Source organism: Astatotilapia calliptera, chromosome 17, assembly GCF_900246225.1.
Source record: "Astatotilapia calliptera chromosome 17, fAstCal1.2, whole genome shotgun sequence".
In the NCBI taxonomy this organism is placed as follows: Eukaryota; Metazoa; Chordata; class Actinopteri; order Cichliformes; family Cichlidae; genus Astatotilapia; species Astatotilapia calliptera.
The window spans coordinates 23557890-23581269 of NC_039318.1; the positions used below are offsets into that span (position 1 = coordinate 23557890).

At 41.4% G+C, this 23380-nt stretch overlaps 1 protein-coding gene across 1 annotated transcript in view; it reads left to right on the top strand.

Moving 5' to 3' along the window:
• acss3 (acyl-CoA synthetase short chain family member 3) overlaps positions 1 to 22800 on the top strand; it is a 48784-nt gene extending 25984 nt beyond the window's left edge. The window contains exons 9-11 of the mRNA XM_026146552.1: positions 20354 to 20449; positions 20638 to 20701; positions 22739 to 22800. Of these exons, the coding sequence (XP_026002337.1) occupies positions 20354 to 20449; positions 20638 to 20653 (112 nt within the window). The 3' untranslated portion in view covers positions 20654 to 20701; positions 22739 to 22800. The remainder of the gene's footprint in view (positions 1 to 20353; positions 20450 to 20637; positions 20702 to 22738) is intronic.
• The last annotated feature ends 580 nt before the right edge of the window (positions 22801 to 23380 follow it).

The following is a 23380-nucleotide window of genomic DNA, read 5'->3' on the forward strand; positions in this document are numbered from 1 at the left end:
GGACCTGGAGGAAAAATTGATGTGTCATAGTGATGGGGGTAACATGACATACCACAGAGAGATTACAGGTCAAAGATTCTCTGCATAATAACCTGAAGCTTATCATTTCCAGCTCCACATTTTAATTATTCTAATCCATTAGTGAACTGTGAACCATTCAAAATATTCTCCATTCATCTAATCCTTGACCATGGAAGCGACTTACTTGTGCTCTGGCTGAAATTAGCTCTTTGCAGAGCCCAATGAGCTGCATGGGCTCTACTACAGCGGCTTTGTGTGATTCACATCTAAAAATTTTCTTTTCTTTTTTTTTTTTATGTCAGTCATGGCTCAATTTTTTTTTAAATCTTGTACTGGGCCTTGGGCCTTAGCCCTGCAGTTTTAGTTTTGCGTTTTTTTCCCCCCCCCCTTCTTCTTCTGATTGTTTAAACGACCCCGCCTACGTTTGACCATGTGCGCTTCGAACTACTGTAACTCATCGACCATTTGAGCAAGAGAAAAAATTCACCCAGTTACTGAAAGAAGAGAAGCTGCGCTTTACAGGGATATTTGGTGCATTACGGTAGCACAAAGGTAGTGGGTTTGCAAGCTACTGCTCTGGAAAAAGAAAAGCCAATTCCACTTAGGTGCGCTTCGCACTATCATAACTCCTCGACCATTTGGGCAAGAGAGACATTTCAAATGGTGACTAAAAGACGAGAAAACGAGCTTTACAAAACTTTACGGTGCATCATTAGGAAGCACGAACTGCGACGGGTCCAATCACATGTAAGAATTAATAACTCACAGAGCAAACTGATGGGCGTGGAGAAGGCCCCAAAACTTTATTGTACATATTTAGTATAGTTCATATTTAAAGTTGATGTTATTTTACATTTTGTTCCTGTTGAATATCAGTTTCCACTTAGTTATAAATCTGAAAAAACAGAGTCTGATTTTTATTTTTTTCCACTTTTAACTGTTGTTCCATTGTCACAACAATACAATAATGTAAAATGACTCCCAGATATTGAAAGCTGAGGTTATTCTGAAAAAAGGGGCAAAAGAATTCACTTATAATATGATTTTTGGCCCTTTTACAGCCAAAATTACCAAATATGTCCAGGCGGCCTAAATGATGCTTGGCCAGTAAAGGGTTAAGGACAGTCCTTGCTGACATCACACAAAGCTAAGAGTAGAAACGTTGATTAACTATGATAAAGTTTCAATTCATTTTCAGTTTTATTTATATAGCAGCAAATCACAACAACAGTTGCCTCAAGACGCCTTTTATTGAAAGGTATAGAGCCTACAATAATATAAAGAAAACCGAGAAAACCCCAGTAATCGTATGAGCAAGTGCTTTGGCAACAGTGGAAAGGAAAAACTCTCTTTTAACAGGAAGAAGCCTCCCTCACAACCAGCCTCAGGGCGGGGTGGTCATCTGCCGCGACCAGTTGGGGTTTAGGTGAGTTCCACTCATAAAATCACAGTCTCTGGAGTAAGGGGACAACTTGGTCATCGGCACAAACTCCTTTAAACCTTTATCCAATGAACCTTAGATTTGGACCTTTTTCTAAGGATCATTTGTACATACGCTGATCTCATGGTTTGTGCTGTTACATCACAGCAAGAAGGTTCTGGGTTCAAAGCCACCTGGGGCCTTTCTGTGTGGAGAGAGTAATACTTTTCAGGGTAATAAAGTGGTTCATACTTTTTCCAAGGTGGCCACATTAGAAACTGTGACTGTTGTGGAGGGCTGTGCCAAAAGCTGAACTAAATTTCTCAGTGTCTTGAAAAACTGCAACTTCTTTGTCCTCCACTTACCTAATCTACTGATCTAATCTCAGTTTTTTATGGACACACTACACACCATGTTGAGAAATGCCAAGTCTTTCAACCAATATGTCTGTGGGAATTACCTTATTGGCACAAAACTATTTTATACTTGTCAGACTGTGTTATCTTTGACATTTTTTCATAGTTTCAACTAAAGAATTGAAAACGTCAATTTTTGTGATAGGCTGCTAGCAATAAAGGTCTAAAGATACAATTTAAAATGAGTTCTTTGCTAAGTTGTTTGTTATTTGTAGACACAACAGTGGTTTATACCTTTAGTTGGGTGCGATCGTGGCTCAAGAGTTGGGCGTTCGTCTTGTAATCGGAAGGTTGCCGGTTCGAGCCCCGACTCCGACAGTCTCGGTCGATGTGTCCTTGGGCAAGACACTTGCCTTGGGCAGACCTTTTTGATGTTTAAATGTTATATGGGTCAGTGTTAAGTGGCTTAACAAAAAAATCTTCCTGTGAAATGGTCAGGTACAAGGACTGGACTGAAAACGAGTAAAAAAGCAGCCAGTGAAAAGCTTTGAAAGCCCGTCAGTAAGCGTGGAGAATTGTTGCTCAAGACCACTTTACAAGAAAGTCTGGCTCCTTGGAAGCCGATGATGCTTTAAAAATGCTGGATGTAGCATGTTTAAGACACGTCTGCGGCCTCTGGATTTAAAAACTTTTACAAGCAGGACTTTATCTCAGACATTTTCTCCGGACTTGCATGCAACACTAAATTTAAATCTTCTTTGCTGCGAATATCTAATTGTGCTAACAAGCTCGAGTTTGACTAATTTGACCTTGTGATTACTTTTCTCTCTGGAGTACTTATAGTGCAGATGAGATTAGTTTTCTGAATCATTTGCAGTGGACTCAATTATTTTTCAGCCTCCCTCTGTCATGCGCTGACTCATCCTGTTTCAACCAGACATGGCACCACGCTGCTTTTTTTTTTTTTTAACACCTAACCTTTATTTTGGTTGTTTTTATGCTGCTTTCACATATATACAGATATTGGAAAATGAATGAACACCCCTTACTCACCCCCACCCACCTAATGTATATCATAGTTTAGGCCATCTGACGCGGCTGGCAACCCCAGCTCACTTCTCCTTATGTTCATATGAGCAAATGTCTGCCATTTTGAAGCCTGATAATAATCTAAGTGCTATTTTAAGACCCAAGTGCCATTGGTGAGGGTGGAGGGAGTTGATGATGGAGGTTGCTGATGTCACTGGTGTTGCCTGGCAACAAATATGTGTTTCCAGTTGGCAGGTTTTGGCTGCTTCACCAGTGAGTGGTGACGGATGGACCCACAGTAGTGGTGTTTTTAGATTGTCCTGACTCTGTCTGGCTTTCTCTCTCTGTTTGTCTTTGTTTCTTCGACTCAGTCTGACAGACGGCAGATGCTTTCGCAAACAGAATGAAATTATCTCAAAAGTGAACTGGACCTCCTCAAAGTATCTGTCATGTCAAATAAATTTGTAGAATTGAGAAATGTCTCCCCACGGCTTTTGCCGAATGCTTTGCTGGCACAGCAGTGGACTCTAAACATCCTCCTCTTCTCAGTAAGATAGCGAAGGGCAGTTTTAGGCAACCTTATTGAAAACGCATAATAAAATAAGCTTTTAGCATGCCAGCACTTGCTGTTGGAAAAGAGAAAGAGTGCTCGGCTGGATCAAAGGTTAATAAAGAATCTTTACCTAACGGTTCAACAGGGATATTTTACTCTGCTGTGTTAATTTAAATCAGGATATCTGAGAGTCTTCATGGATATTTTATTATTAGAGTGGTTTGTAACCTTTTTGTGGCACATATTACTCATTTATGTTTATGGTCTGTATACAACTCAGTTAAATATCACGTAGGCTGGACCAGTAAAACCTCTGAATAATAACCTTTTACTGTTAAGAACATATCAGTAGTTCATAGTTCACATTTAGTGAGCGATCCACTTGCAGAACAGCCTGAGATGACATTTATTTAAAAAAAAAAAAAAAAAAAAAAAAAAAAGCATCAGGGATGAAAAAAGCAGCCTGAGACACTTGGACGGTGGCCCCAGTGGACAGTTTTCATTGTTTTAAACATTCAGTTTCACTTCTGCTCTTTTTTATGTTATAACTCTGGTCTTCTCTGCAGTGGAAGCAGCAACAGCAAAAGCAAGAGTGGTCCACAGACTGGTTGGTTGTTACATGCTAGCGACGGTAAACGCCTAGATGACAGTCTGCAAAGCTGTGCGCAGGCTCTGCAAAGGACCAACACACAACCATGAAATTTAATTGAATTGAACCATGCCGGTTCCGTTAACCATGTTGCTGCTGCCTAGTAGTAAGGCAGGCTGTCGGTAATGTGTTTTTCAGTAAGAAGACAGTAAGAGGAAAAAAAAGACCCCTCATCCTCCTTTGAAATGTTCACACTTTTGTACAAAGCCATTGCACCTGACTGGCCAGTTCTGACCAGTGGGCTCTGTTTGACACCCATGCATTAGCCTGTAATAGGTTTGAAATGGTATGAGAATATAATAGAATGATAGCTTGGGGTGTTGAATGTTTTACTACAATTATTTTAACAAGTTTTCTTCACTGCTTTGTAGAAGATTTGACATTCATTGAGTGAGTTGGTGATACCTGGCTTTTTTTTTTTTTTTTTGGCAACATTTTTTTTCTATTTACATCATTTTTTTCCCATTTTTTTTGTTTTTGTTTGTGTGTTTGTTTGTTTTGCATGGTCTATTTGCTGGTGTTTTCTTAAATTGCAGGACATTTGACTGTAGCTATGTCCAAAGTTTTTGAGTTGGATGTTTAACAATCACATATGGGGTGTTCACATAGATTCATAAGTTTCCATAAATTATGCAAAAGCTTGTCTTTAATATGTTTTAATAGCCAGGCTAAACCAATATCTGTGCTCTTATTAATTTCTTGCAAGTTCTTCTCACGACCCTGGTGGGAGATGTTATTGCATAGCCACAGATTAGTCAGTTTTGAGCACCACATGTAAATGAGATGGTGCATCTGAAGGGGTTTATCCTGGAATAGAGCAGATGATGAGATTATTAACTCATGGGCCCAAGTTAATATGGCGGGGAAATGAGAAATTAAGACAATTAACCACAATTATTTAGGTGGTTACTTTGAATCTTCTGTCTTAAATGATAGGAAGAGAGTAATACCTTTAATATCAGTGGTTATTAACAGTAAAAATGCATGTATACAACCATCAGTAAAATCTGAACATTTGGAAATTTGGTCCAAAATGAAGTTTAAACAGTTTTTTTTTTTCCCCCCCCCTCCACTACACTTTGGCCGTGCCCATCATGTGTCGTCCTTTTTATCTACCTCGGGAATTTACATCGGCCATTGTAAGTGCCGTTTATATTCCACCACAAGCGGACACGGTCACCGCCTTATGCGAGCTGCATGAGGCACTCACACAGCACCAGACACAACACCGGGACGCTGCGCTTATTGTGACGGGGGACTTTAATAGCGCCAACCTCAAACGCGCAGCGCCGAACTTTTATCAACACATCACCTGCCCCACCAGGGGTGAAAGGACACTGGACCACTGCTACACTACGGTCAAGGACGGCTACAAGGCACAATCCCGCCCTCCGTTTGGCAAATCTGATCACGCCGCCATCTTCCTCATGCCAAAATACAAACAAAGGCTGAAACAGGAAGTTCCGGTTCAGAGGAAGGTCGCGCGCTGGACGGATCAATCGGTGGCCGCGTTACAGGACGCACTCGATGACGCAGACTGGGGCATGTTCAGAAACAGCTCCGACGAAGCCGTGGGTGGATAAAACCATCCGCAACGCTCTGAGATCCCGCACCGCTGCCTACAACACGGGACTCATGACGGGGGACATGGACCCGTACAAAGCCGCGTCATATAACGTGCGGAGGGCGGTGAAAGAGGCGAAGCAGCGCTACGGGAGGAAACTAGAGTCACAACTCCAACAGAGTGACTCTAGGAGCCTGTGGCGGGGACTAAGGACAATAACGGACTATAAAGCACCAACAACCGGTATGACGAACGCGGCCGTGACTCCGGCAGACGAGCTGAACACTTTCTATGCTCGCTTCGAGGCTGCAGCTAAGGTCTCCAACAATGCTAGTGTTAGCGGCGGTAATGGCTGCAGACAGGAAGATACTGCCAGCACCGGAAACGTGCTCGTCATCTCCGAGCATGAAGTAAGGAGAGCCTTCAAAAGAGTGAACACCAGGAAAGCAGCAGGACCAGACGGCATCCCAGGTCGTATCCTCAGAGACTGCGCATACCAGCTAGCTCCTGTGTTCACTGAGATATTCAACATCTCTTTATCTCAGTCGGTGATCCCCACATGCTTCAAAGAGTCCATCATTGTTCCTGTCCCGAAGAAACCCCACCCTGCTTCTCTCAATGACTATCGCCCTGTAGCCCTCACCTCAGTAGTGATGAAGTGCTTTGAACGCCTGGTCAGAGACTTCATCATTTCTTCACTACCAGACACACTGGACCCACTACAGTTCGCTTACCGTCCAAATCGTTCCACAGACGATGCCATCTCTCATCTCCTCCACACATCACTCACTCACTTGGACACTAGAAGGGGGAATTATGTTAAAATGCTCTTCATAGACTACAGCTCTGCATTTAACACCATAATTCCCTCCACACTCACCACCAAGCTGGAGCATCTGGGACTCAGCTCATCTATGTGTCAGTGGATCTCCAACTTCCTAACTGGCAGACCACAGGCAGTAAGGATGGGCGGACATGTCTCAGCCTCCACCACTCTCAGCACTGGAGCCCCCCAGGGGTGTGTTCTGAGCCCCCTGCTGTACTCTTTGTACACATATGACTGTGTGGCCACTACCAGCTCCACCACCATCATCAAGTTTGCTGACGACACCGTCGTGGTGGGCCTGATCTCTGATAACAACGAGACGGCCTACCTGAAGGAGATTAGGAATCTAGAGAACTGGTGCTAGAGGAACAACCTCCTTCTAAACGTCAGTAAGACAAAGGAGCTGATAGTGGACTTCAGCACTAAGCAGGAGAGGAACTACCAGACCCCCGTCATCAACGAGTGCCCAGTGGAGAGAGTGGACAGCTTCAAATACCTCGGAGTTCACATCACGCAGGACCTGTCATGGTCCTGTCACATCAACACCGTGGTGAAAAGGCCCGACAGCGTCTCTACCACCTCAGACGCTTGAGAGACTTCCAACTGCCCTCCAAGGTGCTCAGGAACTTTTACTCGTGCACCATAGAGAGCATCCTGGCGGGAAACATCTTAACCTGGTTCGGGAACAGCACCATGCAGGACAGACGAGCTCTACAGAGGGTTGTGCGATCAGCTGAGCGCACCATCCGCTCCGAGCTCCCTGACCTGCACTCAATCTACAGCAGGCGGTGCTGGACCAAGGCCAGGAAGATCGTGAAGGACCTCAGCCTCCCAACAACAGACTGTTCTCTCTGTTGAGGTCAGGAAAGCGATTCCGCTCCCTGAAGACCAACACAGAGAGACTGAGGAGGAGCTTCTTCCCGCAGGCGATACGGTCTCTCAATCACACCACCACACAGTACTGACCCACACATATGGTTCTTACACACACACTGGACATTCTGGACATTGTTTTTGCACAACACTGGTCACTATATTCTTCATTTCCGGTTAATACTTGTACAGCTGCTGTTAGGGCCGCTCAATTAATCGAATTTTAATCACGATTACAATCTGGGCTTTCAACGATCATTAAAAATGACTGAGCCGATTATTAGCCCCTCCCTCATTTATCCGCGACACCTTAAAGGCCGGTCTGTGAAAATATTGTCGGGCATAAACCGTCCGTGGCGCAAAAAAGGTTGGAGACCGCTGATTAAGAGGACCCGAGGGAAGCTCGGAAAGCTAAGCAGAAGTTATTTGGAGAGTGACTGCCGTTGGTTGAAAAGAGAGTTAAAAAAAAAAAACTTCAGTGGTGTTGCACACTATTTTATATTATTTTTTTAAAGTCATTGTTAACCCTTTAAAGCCGGTCAGAGCAGCACGCTCCGTTTTGCGTAACTATTTTTAAATCCCTGTAGAACCTGAACCGTGTAAGCTAGCGCAATAATTTGTTTTGCATATGAAACCGGAGGAGTTGTGCTTACATCTTATGCCATCAGCTTGTCCTCGGTCACGGTTTCCTTCCACATATAGCTTTGCAAAAACTGCATAAAAAGCGCTTGCAGGAACAAAAACATAATATTCCAGAAACACGCTTTGCCGTTCCTATCAGCTGTTCGTAACACTTCCCACAGTAAAATGATGCACCTGCTGTTTTCTTTGCAAATTTGCATCATAGGATTTTTTGTTTTTCCTGCAGTATATAAAAATTGCTGTATCTCCAAAATAAAACTATGAAGACACTCAAAATAAATTTCCTGTGGTGGGAAACTATTTTTTGCAACTTTATTGTAAAGTTTTGAGGGATAAACCTCTTAAACTTCTCCAAGTAGAAATATATGTAAACAAAACAAAAGCGATTTTCAATTTTTTTTTGTAGTTTATTGCACTTTTTTGCAATTTATGTAATTACTATGGACTTAATGCATACATATTATTAAAATATGGGCTATAACAGTTGTATTGATGTATAGCAACTTGAAATGCTCCCACAAATGGCACTACAGCATGTAAAAAAAAATAAATAATATAAGCTCTGGTGGACTTGGTTCTATAGTAGGTCTTAAAGGGTTAAATAAATATCGTCAAATAATCGTGATCTCAATTTCAGTGAAAATAATCGTGATTATCATTTTTGCCATAATCGAGCAGCCCTAGCTGCTGTTATTGTGTATATATTTATTTATATTTAGATTTCTTCATACATTCTTATATAGTTCTATATTGTGTATTGTGTATTTTGTTGTACAGTTATTTTATTTTCAACTTTAATTTATATATTTTATCTTATTCTTTCCCAGTTAAATTTACCCTTCATTCTAATTTGTGTTGTACAGTTATTTCATTTTTAACCTTAATTTATATTTTATTCCTTCCTAGTTAAATTTACCCTTTTTAATTTTTCATATTTATTTCCTATCTTATTCATAGCCTTTTCCTTTTTTGTTTTCTTTAGGTCACGAGCAGTTGTCCAAGCATTTCACTACATATCGTACTGTGTATGACTGTGTACGTGACAAATAAAATTTGAATTTGAATTTGCATGACGCACAGTTTCAAAGCTTTGGGGATTTATTAATGGATCAATCCAAAGTTCTTCCTTCAACACATTTCCCTCGAGTGTTCCACACTTCAGCTTTGGATTGGCTAATTGGTGGCAGGGATCTGAAAACTGACTTCAGCACTGCAGAAGTGTTTTTCAACATTGCCTCTGCACATCATCAAGAATGTTAAATCAGACTCATGATGTGTGCAGACTTTCAGCCTTAATTCACTGGATTTAACAAAAATATTAAAACTGTTTAAGAATTACAGCCATTTTTCTACATAGTTCCCAATTGCTCTTTAAAGCACAACATATATTTTGGTAATTATTTAAAGCTTTTGCTATGCCACATTTGAGAAAATTAGCTTTACTTGTAAAATCCATGGAGCGCTACATCTGTGACGCTTCATTTTGGCCAGCCCGATGAAAACTGGAATTGCAAAACAGCGCCATCCCTTTGCCTCACACGGTTGATATTCCTCCCCATACCTCTTGCAGATAGGCCAGTCCCTCAGTGTCTTCTTGTATCCTAAATAAGAATACATTTCTTTTCAGTAAATTGTTCCTGAATCATGTCATCCTGCTCTTGCCCTCCTTTGGGAAAAGCATGGAAAGCCTTAGCTTTGTACCTCATGTCATTCAACAACAAGCAAGCCCCCCCCCCCCCCCCCCCCCTTCCCACTGTCGCTCACTTGGTCTCATTACAGTGCAGCAGAGACAGTAGCGCAGATGTCGTGGCTCCTGTAATTACATCTCAGAGAGCTGAGGTGCCACGTTTGTGTTACCTCGTTGTTTACCGGAAGCCGCTGTCATCAGCTCTCCAACCCGGGAATTCGCTTGGCATTCATTCCAAAGCATTGTTGTCTGCTGAGGTTTTTAAGGCACAAGATGGGGGTCTTTCATTAGCAAGTTAAGTAGTGCATTTGTATGCATAAACTTAGCTCTGAGCGAACGAGCCGCGCTGTCTGAGAAGTGATAAGGGAGGCAGTGTTTTTAGCTGATGAGATGAAATTGCCCCTTGAAGAGCTGTAAATGAGATGTGTGCATGCTGTTTGCAATTTCTCATCCTGGTTTTCATGCATGTCTTTTGTATGCAGCTCAGCAAGCTTTTGCAGCTCCTGCAGCATGCTCTTCCTCATGCATTTTGCTTCCTTTCTTAACTTTTCTTCATTCACCTATAATTTCAACTTTCAGCTCAACCCAAAAGGCTTAGCTAACAAAGCCTATGCTAACTGCCTGTACTTTACTCTTCAGTTGCCAGTGATGGTGTGTCTGACCAGTAAAGTCTGCACTGTCCACCACAGCAGAACTAATCCCACCGCTTTGTAGCAAGACTTGTTTTGCACTCGTTCTGAGAGCAAATGCTGCCACGTCTTTTACAACTGCACCCATTTCGTATCAGCGCGTGCATCTCTGCAGTCTCCCTCAAAAGCATTATTCGTGAAATTTCATGGTGTTTCTCTTTCACAACCGTTTTTTTACAAGGTAGATAGATTCTTGACTTTGTGTAGGAAGAGCTGAAACATTTATTATGAAGAAAAACGATGTGGGGAAAAAAGGGCGTATTTCATTGTCTGGCGAAGGAGCTTGCAATCTATTTTCTTTCTCTCTGTTCTCATGCTCCTACACATCAGCCTCTTTTACATTGACCTTGGGTCGCCTTTTTTTAAGCTCTCAACTAAGTTACCCCAGCAACAACACAGGAACAGGACAACTTCAAATATGACTGTGCATATGTGTTGTTGTACAGAAAGCACTCTCTGAGCTTTGTCTCTCAGGATTGCTGTTTACTGCACATGACTCATGCAGTGCTTATTTACATGTTACAGCTGCTGCTGTAGGGCTGTAAGTAAGATTTGATCTCCTTACATACCTTTCACAAATGTCTGACAAATGAAGGAACATACTGTTACTTAATTACTTTTCACTGTTTTATTGTTTACTTGTGCCAGTATCTAAGTTTAGCATTTATAATGAAGAAGGTTAATTGGCATCAGGTGCATCTGAAGTCACAAGTGCAGTTAATTGGCTTCCCTCAAACTTGATTTTACCATCACAGTATATCAGCAAATATGTAAGCTTTTTACCTGATTTATATAATCCTTTTGGGAACTTTTAGGGCATTGAAAGAGAATAATAATGACTAATAATGGTTGTCACAGTTTATTTGAAGATTACTATTCGCTTTCTTATTAACTCTGCACCTCAAATTGATGGAGACCCAAGCAAAGTTCTGTAAATCTTCCAATTAATAAATAAATAAATAAGAAGCAAACTTGTGTATTTCTAATGCATGGTGGATCTCTTTCAGTGTGCTGTGTTTTCTTGAGATTGAGGTTCTAATTATGCCGGGTGGTGTTGGCACATGAGTTTCAAAAGATTTGATGGCATTCATAAGGTTTTTCTCTGTAAATACATATATTTTTGAAAAGTAGTTTGTAATGAATAAATAACAGAGTAATAATATTCAGCTGCCTCTCCAGTGAGTCTGTCCTCTTCTGGATGGACTCTAGAGCAGAACAATTTCAATTCAGTTTTATTTACATAGTGCCAAATCACAACAACAGTTGCCTCAAGATGCCTTATAATTTAAGGTATAGACCCTACAATAACCCAACAATCAAAATACTCCTTTTGAGCAAGCTCTTTGCGACAGTGGGATGGAAAAACTCCCTTTTAACAGGAAGAAACCTGTGGTGGAACCAGGCCGAGGGAGGAGTAGCCATCTGCTGCTGCTCCTTCCTGGTTGTCGACTTGTCATTGACAAGCTACCAGTCAACGAGAATACCCTGAGATAATGTAACTTTCTGACACTAATAATGAACATAATTACAGTAAAGAGTAATTAAAGGTAGCTTAAAGTTTTTTCAATATAACCTGAAATGACAAGCCCATAAAACACTCAGGAAGGTGTTAACTGAGTCCAGAGAGTGAGGAAGCTGATCGCCATTTTCCAATAGTAGTCATTGTAGCCCTGTGCCGGCGCCCCCTGCTGGTCATTAAAATAGGCAGGCTTAAGACACTTCTACACTTTCAGTTTTTGTGATCTAGAAACTGTTTTCATTTTTTATGCTTTCTATGGAAGTGATCTAAAGTAGTGAGAACAATTACAAAGAGAGTAGCCAAATTTTAAATTTTAAATGAGTGTGTTTTTTTTTTTTTGTTTTTTTTTGTTTTGCATTTTTTCCCCCCTGTAGAAGTGTGTTCACATGCCCCACTATATTTACTCACCTTTGCCTGTGCTGTCATTTGCTGCTGAGCAGATGGTGTATAGGGAGACTTTTTAGAGCGGTTTTCCTGCCAACAGTTGCCCCCTCTGAGGTATACTCACCTCCCATGTAGTTTTATTTTAGATTTATTAAATCAGCATTTCATCTATTTTCATTAATGCTACAAGATTGCACTTGAGTTACGAGTGTTTTGGTCTCCCCTGGGTTTTCAGGTTTCATATTGTAACATCAGACTAGACACTGCCACCCATCCTTTTGTTTCACTCAAGTCCTTGTTGCCTGTTTTCCATGTAAGCCCTAAAGACAGAGTAGAAGCATGGAGAAGGGTGTTATATCCTTTGTTTTTGCAAACTAATATGCCACTCGAGTAGTTACAGAGACGAAACGGAGTGCAGGATCATCTTTGTTTTTCCTGAACAGCAGTTTCTCTCCAAGCTGCTGGTAATGAGCTCGGCACTTCGATTGCACCTTCTCAGCTGAAATGGCGCCACCAAATCTCCCATTCCGCTCTACCAACGTGTCCTCCAGCATCCCTCCCCCTCCCTCAGCCCATTCATCACACTGAAAATGGCTCTCTCACTGGCGGAGCTCATCTCCAACAGGTCGAAAGAAGATTGATTTGTTTGTGTACAGAGGGATAGTGAAAAGGAAAAGACTGAGGTGGGAGCTGAGATAGACTGATGCCAAGCTGTGTCAGACAAGCACATAGACAGCCCAGCAGTATCAGTATGTATGTATGTGTATGTGTGCGTGTGCTCAGCTCCAGCCCCCAGATGTTTTAACTTCTTCTAGCATTTACTCAGCCTCAGCCCATGCTGTCTACCTTTCGAATGCAGCATATTTAAACTCCCCCGCACAATGTGACTAGAATAATAGCAATGCCAGTATTTTGTCAGTTTGAGCTCAATAAAGATGTCTTGAGCCGAACATTTTGGACATGTTACCTTACGGGATGAAATGGTGACCCTTTTGAAGGTGCGTGCGTGCGTGCGTGCGTGCGTGCGTGCGTGCGTGCGTGCGTGCGTGCGTGCAGTCAAGTTTTTGGGGTAATGGCTGTCTCCTGAAGTATTCAATAAAACGCCTCGAATGTGATGCATGCTGTGAAAATGTCAGGCTGTCAAAAATATTTTTTTAGGTAAGCAGGATAGATGTTTTAATCATTTTTGTTTGGGTGAGCCACAGGGTATAGAGGTGTAAGTGGATATCTTTTGCTGTGTTGTGTTTCCACACCTCAGGAACTTTCCCTGGGGACTGAAAACCTTTGAAAGAACTCTGTGTTTCTCCACAAAAAAAGTTCTCAGGAAAGTATTTTAGCTCCCAAAACTTACAGAAACCTACTGGTGCTGTGTTGCTCTTCGTCTCTGTTCGTGTGTTTCCTTTTAGGGGTCGCCATAGCAGATCATCTGCCTCCATCTTGCCCTATACTTAGCATCCTCTTCTGTCACACTAGCCCTCTGAATGCAGTCCTTAACTGCATCCATGAACTTCCTCTTTTCTTGGTACTCGGGAAGTAGGAAGGTTGGTGGTTCACTTCCCAGCACCGCTAGTCTGCATGCCGAATTATCCCTGGACAACACACTACCCATACATAATACCCAGAGTTTCCCCTGATGCATCCATTGAAGTGTGAATGTTAAACAAAGTGTTTAGGTATAGAATGTGTGTGATTGGCTGAATTAACCTTGTAGTTAAGAAAATGTGCTCAACATGCTTTGAGTGCTGAGTTAGAGTAGAAAAGCACGATATAAGAACCATTCCACTTACCATCCTGCCTGGCAGCTCCATCTTCAGCATCCTTTCTCTGCACAAGTCCAAAGCACCTCAGCCCTGCCTCTCCTCTAACTGTGTCTCCGGACCGCTCACCCTGAGCCGTCCCGCTGATATACTCATTTCAAATCTTGTCCCGTCTGTTAACTCTCAATGAAAGCTTGAACATCTTCAGCTCCACCTCCTGTCTTTCTGTCAGTGCCACTGTCTCAAGCTGTACGTCGCAGGTCTCTCTACTATCCTTCCACACCCACCGTCACAAATCCCCCCCTTGACACTTGTCTCCACCCTGTCTGCACTCTCTTCCTCACTGGTGGAGGAAGAGAGTTGTCCTTCTGCACTGGTGGTGGGTTATTTGAACATTTATAATTTGAACATTTATAATTTCACTTGTTGCCGTCACACAGACACATCTGCCTGTGCTTTTAACCCTGCAGACTGTACATACTGTAACAGTAGACGCAACTTCTGTTTCTGAAAAGTGAAACTAATGTGGACGTGCTTGGAAACTTAAGAGAGAGCCTCCATGTTTCTCTGGGTTTATACGCATGCAGGGAGCAGGTTAATAAGGATGACAGGAAAAAAAAGAAAAAACATAACTGGATATTAGTGCAGGCACACTAAGGCTCATGTAACACCTCAGTAAACACATTTGAAATGAGTTTTACAGTTTCAGTTGCTAGTTTCAGCCATTAAATAAAACACGGTGTTCGTTTTGTACATCATGGTGTATTTGGAGTCAAATAGATGATAAAGCATGGAATTAAAACCTTTGTCTTATGTTGTCTGCAGACCAAAGCAAAGTTTTAATTACATACAGTGTCTACTGCAAAGCAAAGATACTATCGGCCCAACTTCATTCACAATAGTGAGTACACATCCTCCTTCCCAGCTTCAGAGAGGAGCACAAAGTGTGAAGAAGTTGGTGCTCTAGCAATTCGACCTAGATGATTTTATCAGGGTAGTCATAAAAAATACATTGTAAGTACATCCACAACACTTACTTGATTGCAGCTTTTGTACTTTGAAAGGAAGTATATCTTTCTTTCCTATTGCATCAGATATTAATGGGTTGAAAAATGAGTGTGAGTAATGTTAGGTGAAACAGTTTAGCGTCTGGAGTAGCATGCAGTATCCTCAAAATATATCCAGCTTTTGTAAGTCAAAGTGCTCCGGTCAAGGTTTCAGAAGGGTTTTTTCACATATAGCAGACCACTGAGATCTGAAGGATGAAGAAAACCTTGGAGATTTTAGTAAAGCTCTGAATCAGCTGTTGGAAAATTTCTCATCTTGCCTCACGTGGAAATACAAGCACCCGTGTTTTAGTGATGGAAGCAATTATTGAGAAATCTTTGCTTTATAAATCTTTGATTTCACGGCTGAAAGCGGCACAGCCACTTCTGATTTCCTGTATGGCTTGTTTAATGCTGAGGTCCAATTATAATGTCTCTTTTCATTTGAGTGTTGAATTTACTGGCTGTGCCTGGATCGCCGCCAGCGAGCTCTGGCTCCTGCTGTAAACAGCCAGGTTTAAACACTCCACTCAAGCTGACATGGTTCAGTAGCTGTGTCGAGCCCTAATCGACGTGCAATCCAGTAGAGCTTGTAAACGACCCTTACTGCATCCTCCTGGTTCAGACTGAAATTCTGATATTGGCTGATTGTCAGTATTGGTTTAATATTCAAAGCGAAAAGAATATTATTGGAATCTATTATGATTACATGCGATCAGCTGTTTTTTATCATCTAACTTTGTAATAATTCTGCGTTTCTGTTCAATTATTTATTTATTTTGCACAGAAAAGTTAACTTCTGTTTTTCACAACATACTAAATGACATAAAACATTAGAGCATTAGAAGAGTATCAGCACGGATCTTGAAACACCAAATGGTGCATACTCTCATCTCTTAGTCCGATTAAAAGTGTGTGGATTTTGCAGTGCAAGGTGTAACGGTCAGCAGAACTGAAGAGAAATCAAATGGGGTTGACTGGTCAACAGGTGATGTCTCATCACACTATTGTAGCTGTTCTCTATTGTGCCGTCGTTGTCTCCAAACGATGACAGCAGTCACTCTCAGACATGTTGGGAAAGGTGTTTAAATAACTGCCATCTGATTTATAAATGCTAACACGTTAAAATCAGTTACCAGGTGGGTCAACCTGAATCCCCCCCTGTAAGGTGTAATACTTAAAAAAAATAAATCATTGGCAGTGAGTGCTGTTACCCGCTGTCAGTGATGGGTTTTGAACCCTGCAGAGAGTGGCTAACTTGTCACTGATGAGCGAGGTTGCCAGTTCAGAGGCCACAGGGGTTGTGTTATGTGTTCCGCCAAAGATCCCCCGACACCCTCCCCCTCCTTTGCTCCATCATAATTTGCTAACTTAATCCCCCCCTCTCAACCAACTGCAGCCTCCTCCCTTTGAAACCTGCTGTGCTGGATGTTGGAAGCGGCTCTGTCTGCCTGCACCTGTTTCGATTAGTAGCAGAGGGAACTTTATTATATACTAGATCAAATTCACATCTCAGAAAGATACAGAGCTACTTTTGTCCTGATCCATGCCAGTGTGTCATGTTTCAACATTCCCCCAAGATCTTCTAGAGCTACGTTGTGATGTGAAAAAACGGGTTCAGGGATTCAGATGAGCTGCAGAAGCTTCCATCTGAAGCAATTAGGGTCAACAGCCTGTGTTTGGAGTTGATGGGGTTTGTGGACACTTGTAAAACCACATGTAAGGTTTTCTTTTCTGCTGACCTTGCGAACCCAGACCTTGCAGTGATCTGGTAAAGCTGCAGTGGTAAGGATTGGTGGCTCTCAGTCTCCGTAGGAAATGCAGGCATTGTATTGTCTTTAGGGGGGAGCAGGTGATGGCAGACCAATTGAGATCTTTGGGGATGTGCATGCCAACATATTTACTTCTATCTCTCTGAACGTCTTGTGAGATGATTCACATTATTCCAACGATGAACAGCTGACTGTAATGTAAGACTTGCTGCAGGACCCTAGCCAAGGTTATGTGACTGGTGTCATGTAAACATGAACATGAATGCAGCTTTTGCATGCTCAGTCTTGTTGTTCACATGTCATAGAGTCACACGGTGCATTTTGATGAGATGTGCTGAATGTAAACAGAATTTTGCTTGTTTACAAGAAAACACCACAGGGCACCATTACCTCTGGATGTAAAGTCATTTTGGCGAAGAGGTTCCCGCTCCCGCCCAGTCTTTCATGTTCATTCACACAGGTGTGTAACTAGGGCTGCTCAATTAATCTAATTTTAATCACGATTACGATCTGGGCTTTCAACGATCATTAAAAATGACTGAGCCGATTATTAGCCACTCCCTCATTTATCCGCGACACCTTAAAGGCCGGTCCATGAAAATATTGTCGGGCATAAACCATCCGTGGCGCAAAAAAGGTTGGAGACCGCTGATTAAGAGGACCCGAGGGAAGCTCGGAAAGCTAAGCAGAAGTTATTTGGAGAGGAGAGTGACTGCCGCTGGTTGAAAAGAGGTAAAAAAAACTTCAGTGGTGTTGCACACTATTTTATATTATTTTTTAAAGTCATTGTTAACCCTTTAAAGCCAGTCAGAGCAGCACGCTCCGTTTTGCGTAACTATTTTTAAATCCCTGTAGAACCTGAACCGTGTAAGCTAGCGCAATAATTTGTTTTGCATATGAAACCGGAGGAGTTGTACTTACATCTGATGCCATCAGCTTGTCCTCGGTCACGGTTTCCTTCCACATAAAGCTTTGCAAAAATTGCATAAAAAGCGCTTGCAGGAACAAAAACATAATATTCCAGAAACAGGCTTTGCCGATCCGATCAGCTGTTCGTAACACTTCGCACAGTGAAACAGACGTCAGCGCGAACTGTCGCATGTCCGCCATTTCCTGGCCGAAACCGGAAGTGACGTCATTTTCGCGGAAATGTAGTTTTTTACTTGTAGGCCTTAAAAGCCTATACTGGTCATATTTGACTTTTCTGAATAGTTTCTGGGATGCTTAGAACTCGAATTGCACTGCTGGAAATAGTTTATTTTGATGCACCTGCTGTTTTCTTTGCAAATTTGCATCATAGGATTGTTTTTTTTTGTTTTTCCTGCAGTATATAAAAATTGCTGTATCTCCAAAATAAAACTATGAAGACACTCACAATAAGTTTCCTGTTGTTGTAAACTATTTTTTGCAACTTTTTTGTATTTAAAGTTTTGAGGGATAAACCTCTTAAATTTCTCCAAGTAGAAATATATGTAAACAAAACAAAAACGATTTTCAATTTTTTTGTAGTTTATTGCACTTTTTTGCAATTAATGTAGTTACTATGGACTTAATGCATACATATTATTAAAATATGGGCTATAACAGTTATTTAGCAACTTGAAATACTCCCACAAATGGCACTACAACATGTAAAAAAATAATATAAGCTCTGGTGGACTTGGTTCTATAGTAGGTCTTAAAGGGTTAAATAAATATCGTCAAATAATCGAGATCTCAATTTCAGTGAAAATAATCGTGATTATCATTTTTGCCATAATCGAGCAGCCCTATGTGTAACCCATGCGAAGTCCTCTGTTAATGTAGTTTTCCCTCTGGCTTTAATGAGGGGGTGTGTCTGATTTTGTCATTTGCATAGCGGGCCTGCAGATTTGAATATTTTGCCATTTTCCTTTTGCTCCCTCAGAAGACGAGACATTTCTGCCACCAGCTCTACCCTCCTCCCCCGCTCAAGACATGATCCGATTTGGTTTTACAGTACCTGTCTGCATTCATTTGCATGTTAACGACCATCAAATATGTATGATACAAGCATCATATTTATACCACGTGCACTTCCTATAGAGTAGGCTCATTACCTTGTGAAGCAGCTTGTGCAACCATTTACATATTCGTCATGGGAAATATGAGGCATTTTAGCAACCCCTTATTTGTAAAGTGGTCCAATAAGCCCAGGCTCTGGTTGGCACTAAAATGCCAAATTTAAATGGGACCTAATATATTCTTGGACTCTACTAGAGTAGCTTTGCTTGATTAACTGTTTAAATAATACTGGGCTTTGGTACTGTCCGCAGCTCCATCCACTGTCAGACGAAGCGGTTTGAGGTCCTTTCCTTTTAGCTGCTCAATCGATGTAGAAAGCCAACCTCCTTGTGGCTAGGCAAAATTGTTGGTTGGCTGGTGATTGGTCACCAAGATGTTGAGCATGCAGCACCCAAAAGCTCCTGGGCAATCACTTTCAATAGCGTGGTGACTGCACAGGTTGCGGTTCGAGATTAGGGAGGGTTTGCAAATAATCTCCATCTTATTTATAAATGCTGGCAGATTCCCAACACATTACAATCAGTCTGTGCAGTCGGTACTGATGAGTGCAACTCATCTGCAGTCTGCTTCATGGAAAAATTGGACTTGACTCAAATGGAAGTATTGTGCAAGATTTCCGAGTGCTAATGTAATTTTGTCGTTAAATTACTGTCCTGATCGCAAATGGTCACGCTGCAGTCTCCAGCCACTATATTCCCTTGTGTGACTATAGCACTAGCAAACTTTGTTCTGATTGGCTGCCCCTCACAAACAGATTTGCAGTTGGAAGTGTATGAAAAAACTATGTAGAACATTTTCCAAAACTCTAAGTGTGTGTGTGTCTGCCTGTATGACCGGGGGGAAAAAGAGAAAATATAATAAGTTCCTTAAACTTCTGTAAGATTATTCTTGCCCTTTGTGCAAACAGCATGTATAAAGAGATAAAATAAAAATAAAAAACATTTACATGGACGGATGAAAATGATAGAAATAACTGTGTTGTCTGTTACCTGTTGTGTGCATTTTTACTGAAACACGAGCTGAACTTAAGCAAATTCTCTGCCAGTGAGAATGAAGACACGAAGGCGGACTTTGTTCTCGTATTTATGCCGGGAGACTGATGTTCAACCACCAACTTAAAAGGGAGGACTATTTCTGCAAAGATGCTGGGCTTGCCTGCTGCTGTGTGATTTCTGATGTAATCTTCCCCACTGAGCTGGATTGATTCTGTTATTCCTTCGGTGGGTGGGCTAACAGGCCTGCCAGGCAAGTCTTTGCCGTTAATGGAGCATAGTTGTGTGGTGGAGTCGGGGAGAGCCCATAGGAGCTGTCATACTTTAGTTCAATGTAGGTTAACGCTGCTCACAGAGGCAACACAACGCCACACGGACTCTTTTGATCAGTGCCCCATGAAAGGGTTTTCATATAGGACAGTAAAACAGTTACATTACACCACATATCCAGAACTCTTGTGGTTTGGCTAAAACTTTGTGCCTCACTAATGAATTTTTCATGAATCCTTGTGTTTCTTTGTATCCTGTTAGAAACTGGCTCAGCTATTACTTCCAGTTGTATCGGTCTGGGAAACTCACTCACGCCACCTGCAGGCCAAGCTGGCAAACCGGTTCCAGGTTACAATGGTAAGAAATGACCTCTTTGTATTCAGTGTGTTACCCCCACGATTACAGCGTGAGGGATATCAGGGCAAAAGTGTGTCTTCTGATTGTAATTCCCTGTCTTACGTTTAAGCTTTTTGCGCTTCCAGTTTGCCAGCGGGGGGATAGAACCACCTCTGAATTTGAAATGCACTCTTTTCCCTTTCCTCTAGTCACAGTGATCGATGATAACATGCAGGAGGTGAAGCCAAGAAGCCTGGGAAATATTGTGGTGAGGTAAGCCAGGTGCATATGTTCACAGCAACGTGAGTGGCTTAGTTATCGCTTCATCTTTCTTTCTTCTGGGCCTCTTGGACACGGACATTAAAGATATTATATATTTGCTCTTTGTACACAAGTGAAATGTGGACTTTGAATCTTTTAGTCATTAAGGGTAATTATTCACTTTTGAAAAACAAGCATATGACTATAAATAGCACTCACTTCTATTGCTGGAGTTGGGAAGGCAGGGTGTACATGCGCATGTTCGTGAAAGAGAGTTACCTGTGTTAAGTGGACTTCATCAGGAAGCTATGACTCGCTTTGCAGGCGTATCTTCCAGACTTCTACCTATCTGTTATCACTTCACTCCCTTGTTCTTTGTAATTGCTGGTATTGACTCAGTGCTAAGGGGGACTTCCAAGGACTCCATGCTACAGTGCATCCTGAGATAATGATAGGCAGAGCTACACTCAGACAGGAACAGCTGTGCTATTGTACTTGCTTGTTGTATCCAGAAAGTCTGTGCCAGCCAAAACTCAAACAGCTTCATAAAGTTGTGTGAATATTTACAGAGTAAGCTTACAGACAGGAGGGAGAGTCTGTGAAATGTGTGATGTGGCTAAGAGATGTGTTACAGCTCTTAGCCACCAAAAACATGAACAGATTAAATAAACAAAGTGGCTGCAGGTTTCTTTTTAGCCTCCTTACACATTTTAATCATGCATGGTGACTGCATCCACCATGATTTGGTAACATGAACCCAAAATTAGAGGCAAAAACCCCCCCTTTTTTCGTCAATAACAATTTAAAAGTAGCTTAATAGAATACATTAATCAGATTTAGACTACGTCTTCGAAGAATCAGGCCTTTAGATTTAGAACTCACATGAGTTGACATGGAATGCACTCTCACTGCTCACTATATTAGGTACACCTTGTGTTACTGGGTTGTACCCCCCCCCCCCCCCCCCCCCCCGTCTGCATTAAAAACTGCCTTAACTCTTCATTCTTCATGGCATCGATTCAGTAATGTCCTGGAAACATTCCTCAGAGATTTTAGTCCATATTGGTACGATAGCATCTCACAGTTGCTGCTGATTTGTTGGCTGCACATCCATATATCCCATTCCAACAAATACTAAAAGTGCTCTATCGTACTGAGATCTGGTGACTGTGGAGGCCATTTGAGTACATTGAACTTATTGTCATGCATACTAAATCAGTTTGAGATAATTTAAGCTTTGTGATGCAGCACGTTATCCTGCATCAGCCATCAGAAAATGGTTAGACTGTGGCGATAATGGGACGGACACAGTCAGCATAAGTACTCAGGTAGGCTGTGACATTTAAATAATGCTCAAATGGTACTAAAGGGTTCAAAGTGTGCCAAGAAAAGATCCCTAACATCATTACACCATCAGCGTCGACCTGAATCATTGATACACAACAGGATGGATCCACGCTTTTGTGCTTGTTGTTTAAACTAAATTTCCACCCATCCATCTAAATGTTGCAGCAGAGCCATGTTGGCAGCAACAACCATGCCACATTCAAAGCCACTTTTCTTCACTATTTTAAGACTCTCTTTGAATTTCGGCAGATTGTGCTGACCATGTCTGCATGCCTAAATCCTCTGAGTTTCTACTATGTGATTGGCTGACTTACTGTTGTTTAAAATGTTATTAAAAATCTGTAAAATGTAAATTCTTTAGACACCATAATGGAATTTGTTTGTTACAGGATTGTTGCATAAATTTAAATGTTCTGCTTGTAGTGAATAAACCCATGCAGAGGGTTGTTTAGTTTAAAACCTGGGAAATTGGGCCATTTGCTCAAGAACTGGGTCTTTCCTGTCTCCTTTTAAACAAACGCTGAGTTTTATTGTAGGACGAGCCCTTTACTGCCCTTTAACGTTGGATACACTGACTCTCTGAGTTTAAACAATAAATCATTAATTTATCTAGGTAATTTATCTGTGTTGCTATATAGAAGCTTTCATGAATCGGACTTTTTCATACAATTATCTGAATTAATTTTGTACTTCTTCTTTAAGATTGCCTTTACCACCTGGGGCAGCATTGTTTTTATGGCAGAATCAAGATCTGTTCAAGAAACTCTACTTCACAAAGTTTCCAGTAAGCTGTTTCATAATTACTTTAGAAATTCTCGCTGGTCATCGAGTCATTGGGATTAATTTATATGTGACTGTCGGTATAGTGCAAAAGACTATTTCCCTTTTTTAAATAGTCAAATTAGTCACAAAAGAGCAGAATAATAAAGACAATAAAGAATTCTCCTTCAGCACCCCTGACTAATTCAGTGATTCTTGAACCTTTTCCAGGATTAATCATTTAAAAAGCTTAAAAAGATTTAAAACCTGTATTTATTTGAACAGTTTAAGCAAAACACCCACCCAAACTCCACAGTGAATTTTAGTAAAACAAAAAAGTCAGTTGTTTGTTTATTAAAACAAAACAATTGTTCCTGTATTATCCACACCCCAGCTGCAGAGGCTTTGTGGACCACAGTTTGACAAGCCGAAATAATATAGGAAGAGGTGTCCCTCTAGTGTTAGACATGTTGCATTGCAGATCAACTTTAGGTATTTGTAGCCCTTAAACATGAGTGATGTTTAAACTGTCTGGATGAATTGACTTTAAGCTGCTCTTTTAATCTGATCCAAATGTGACTTAAG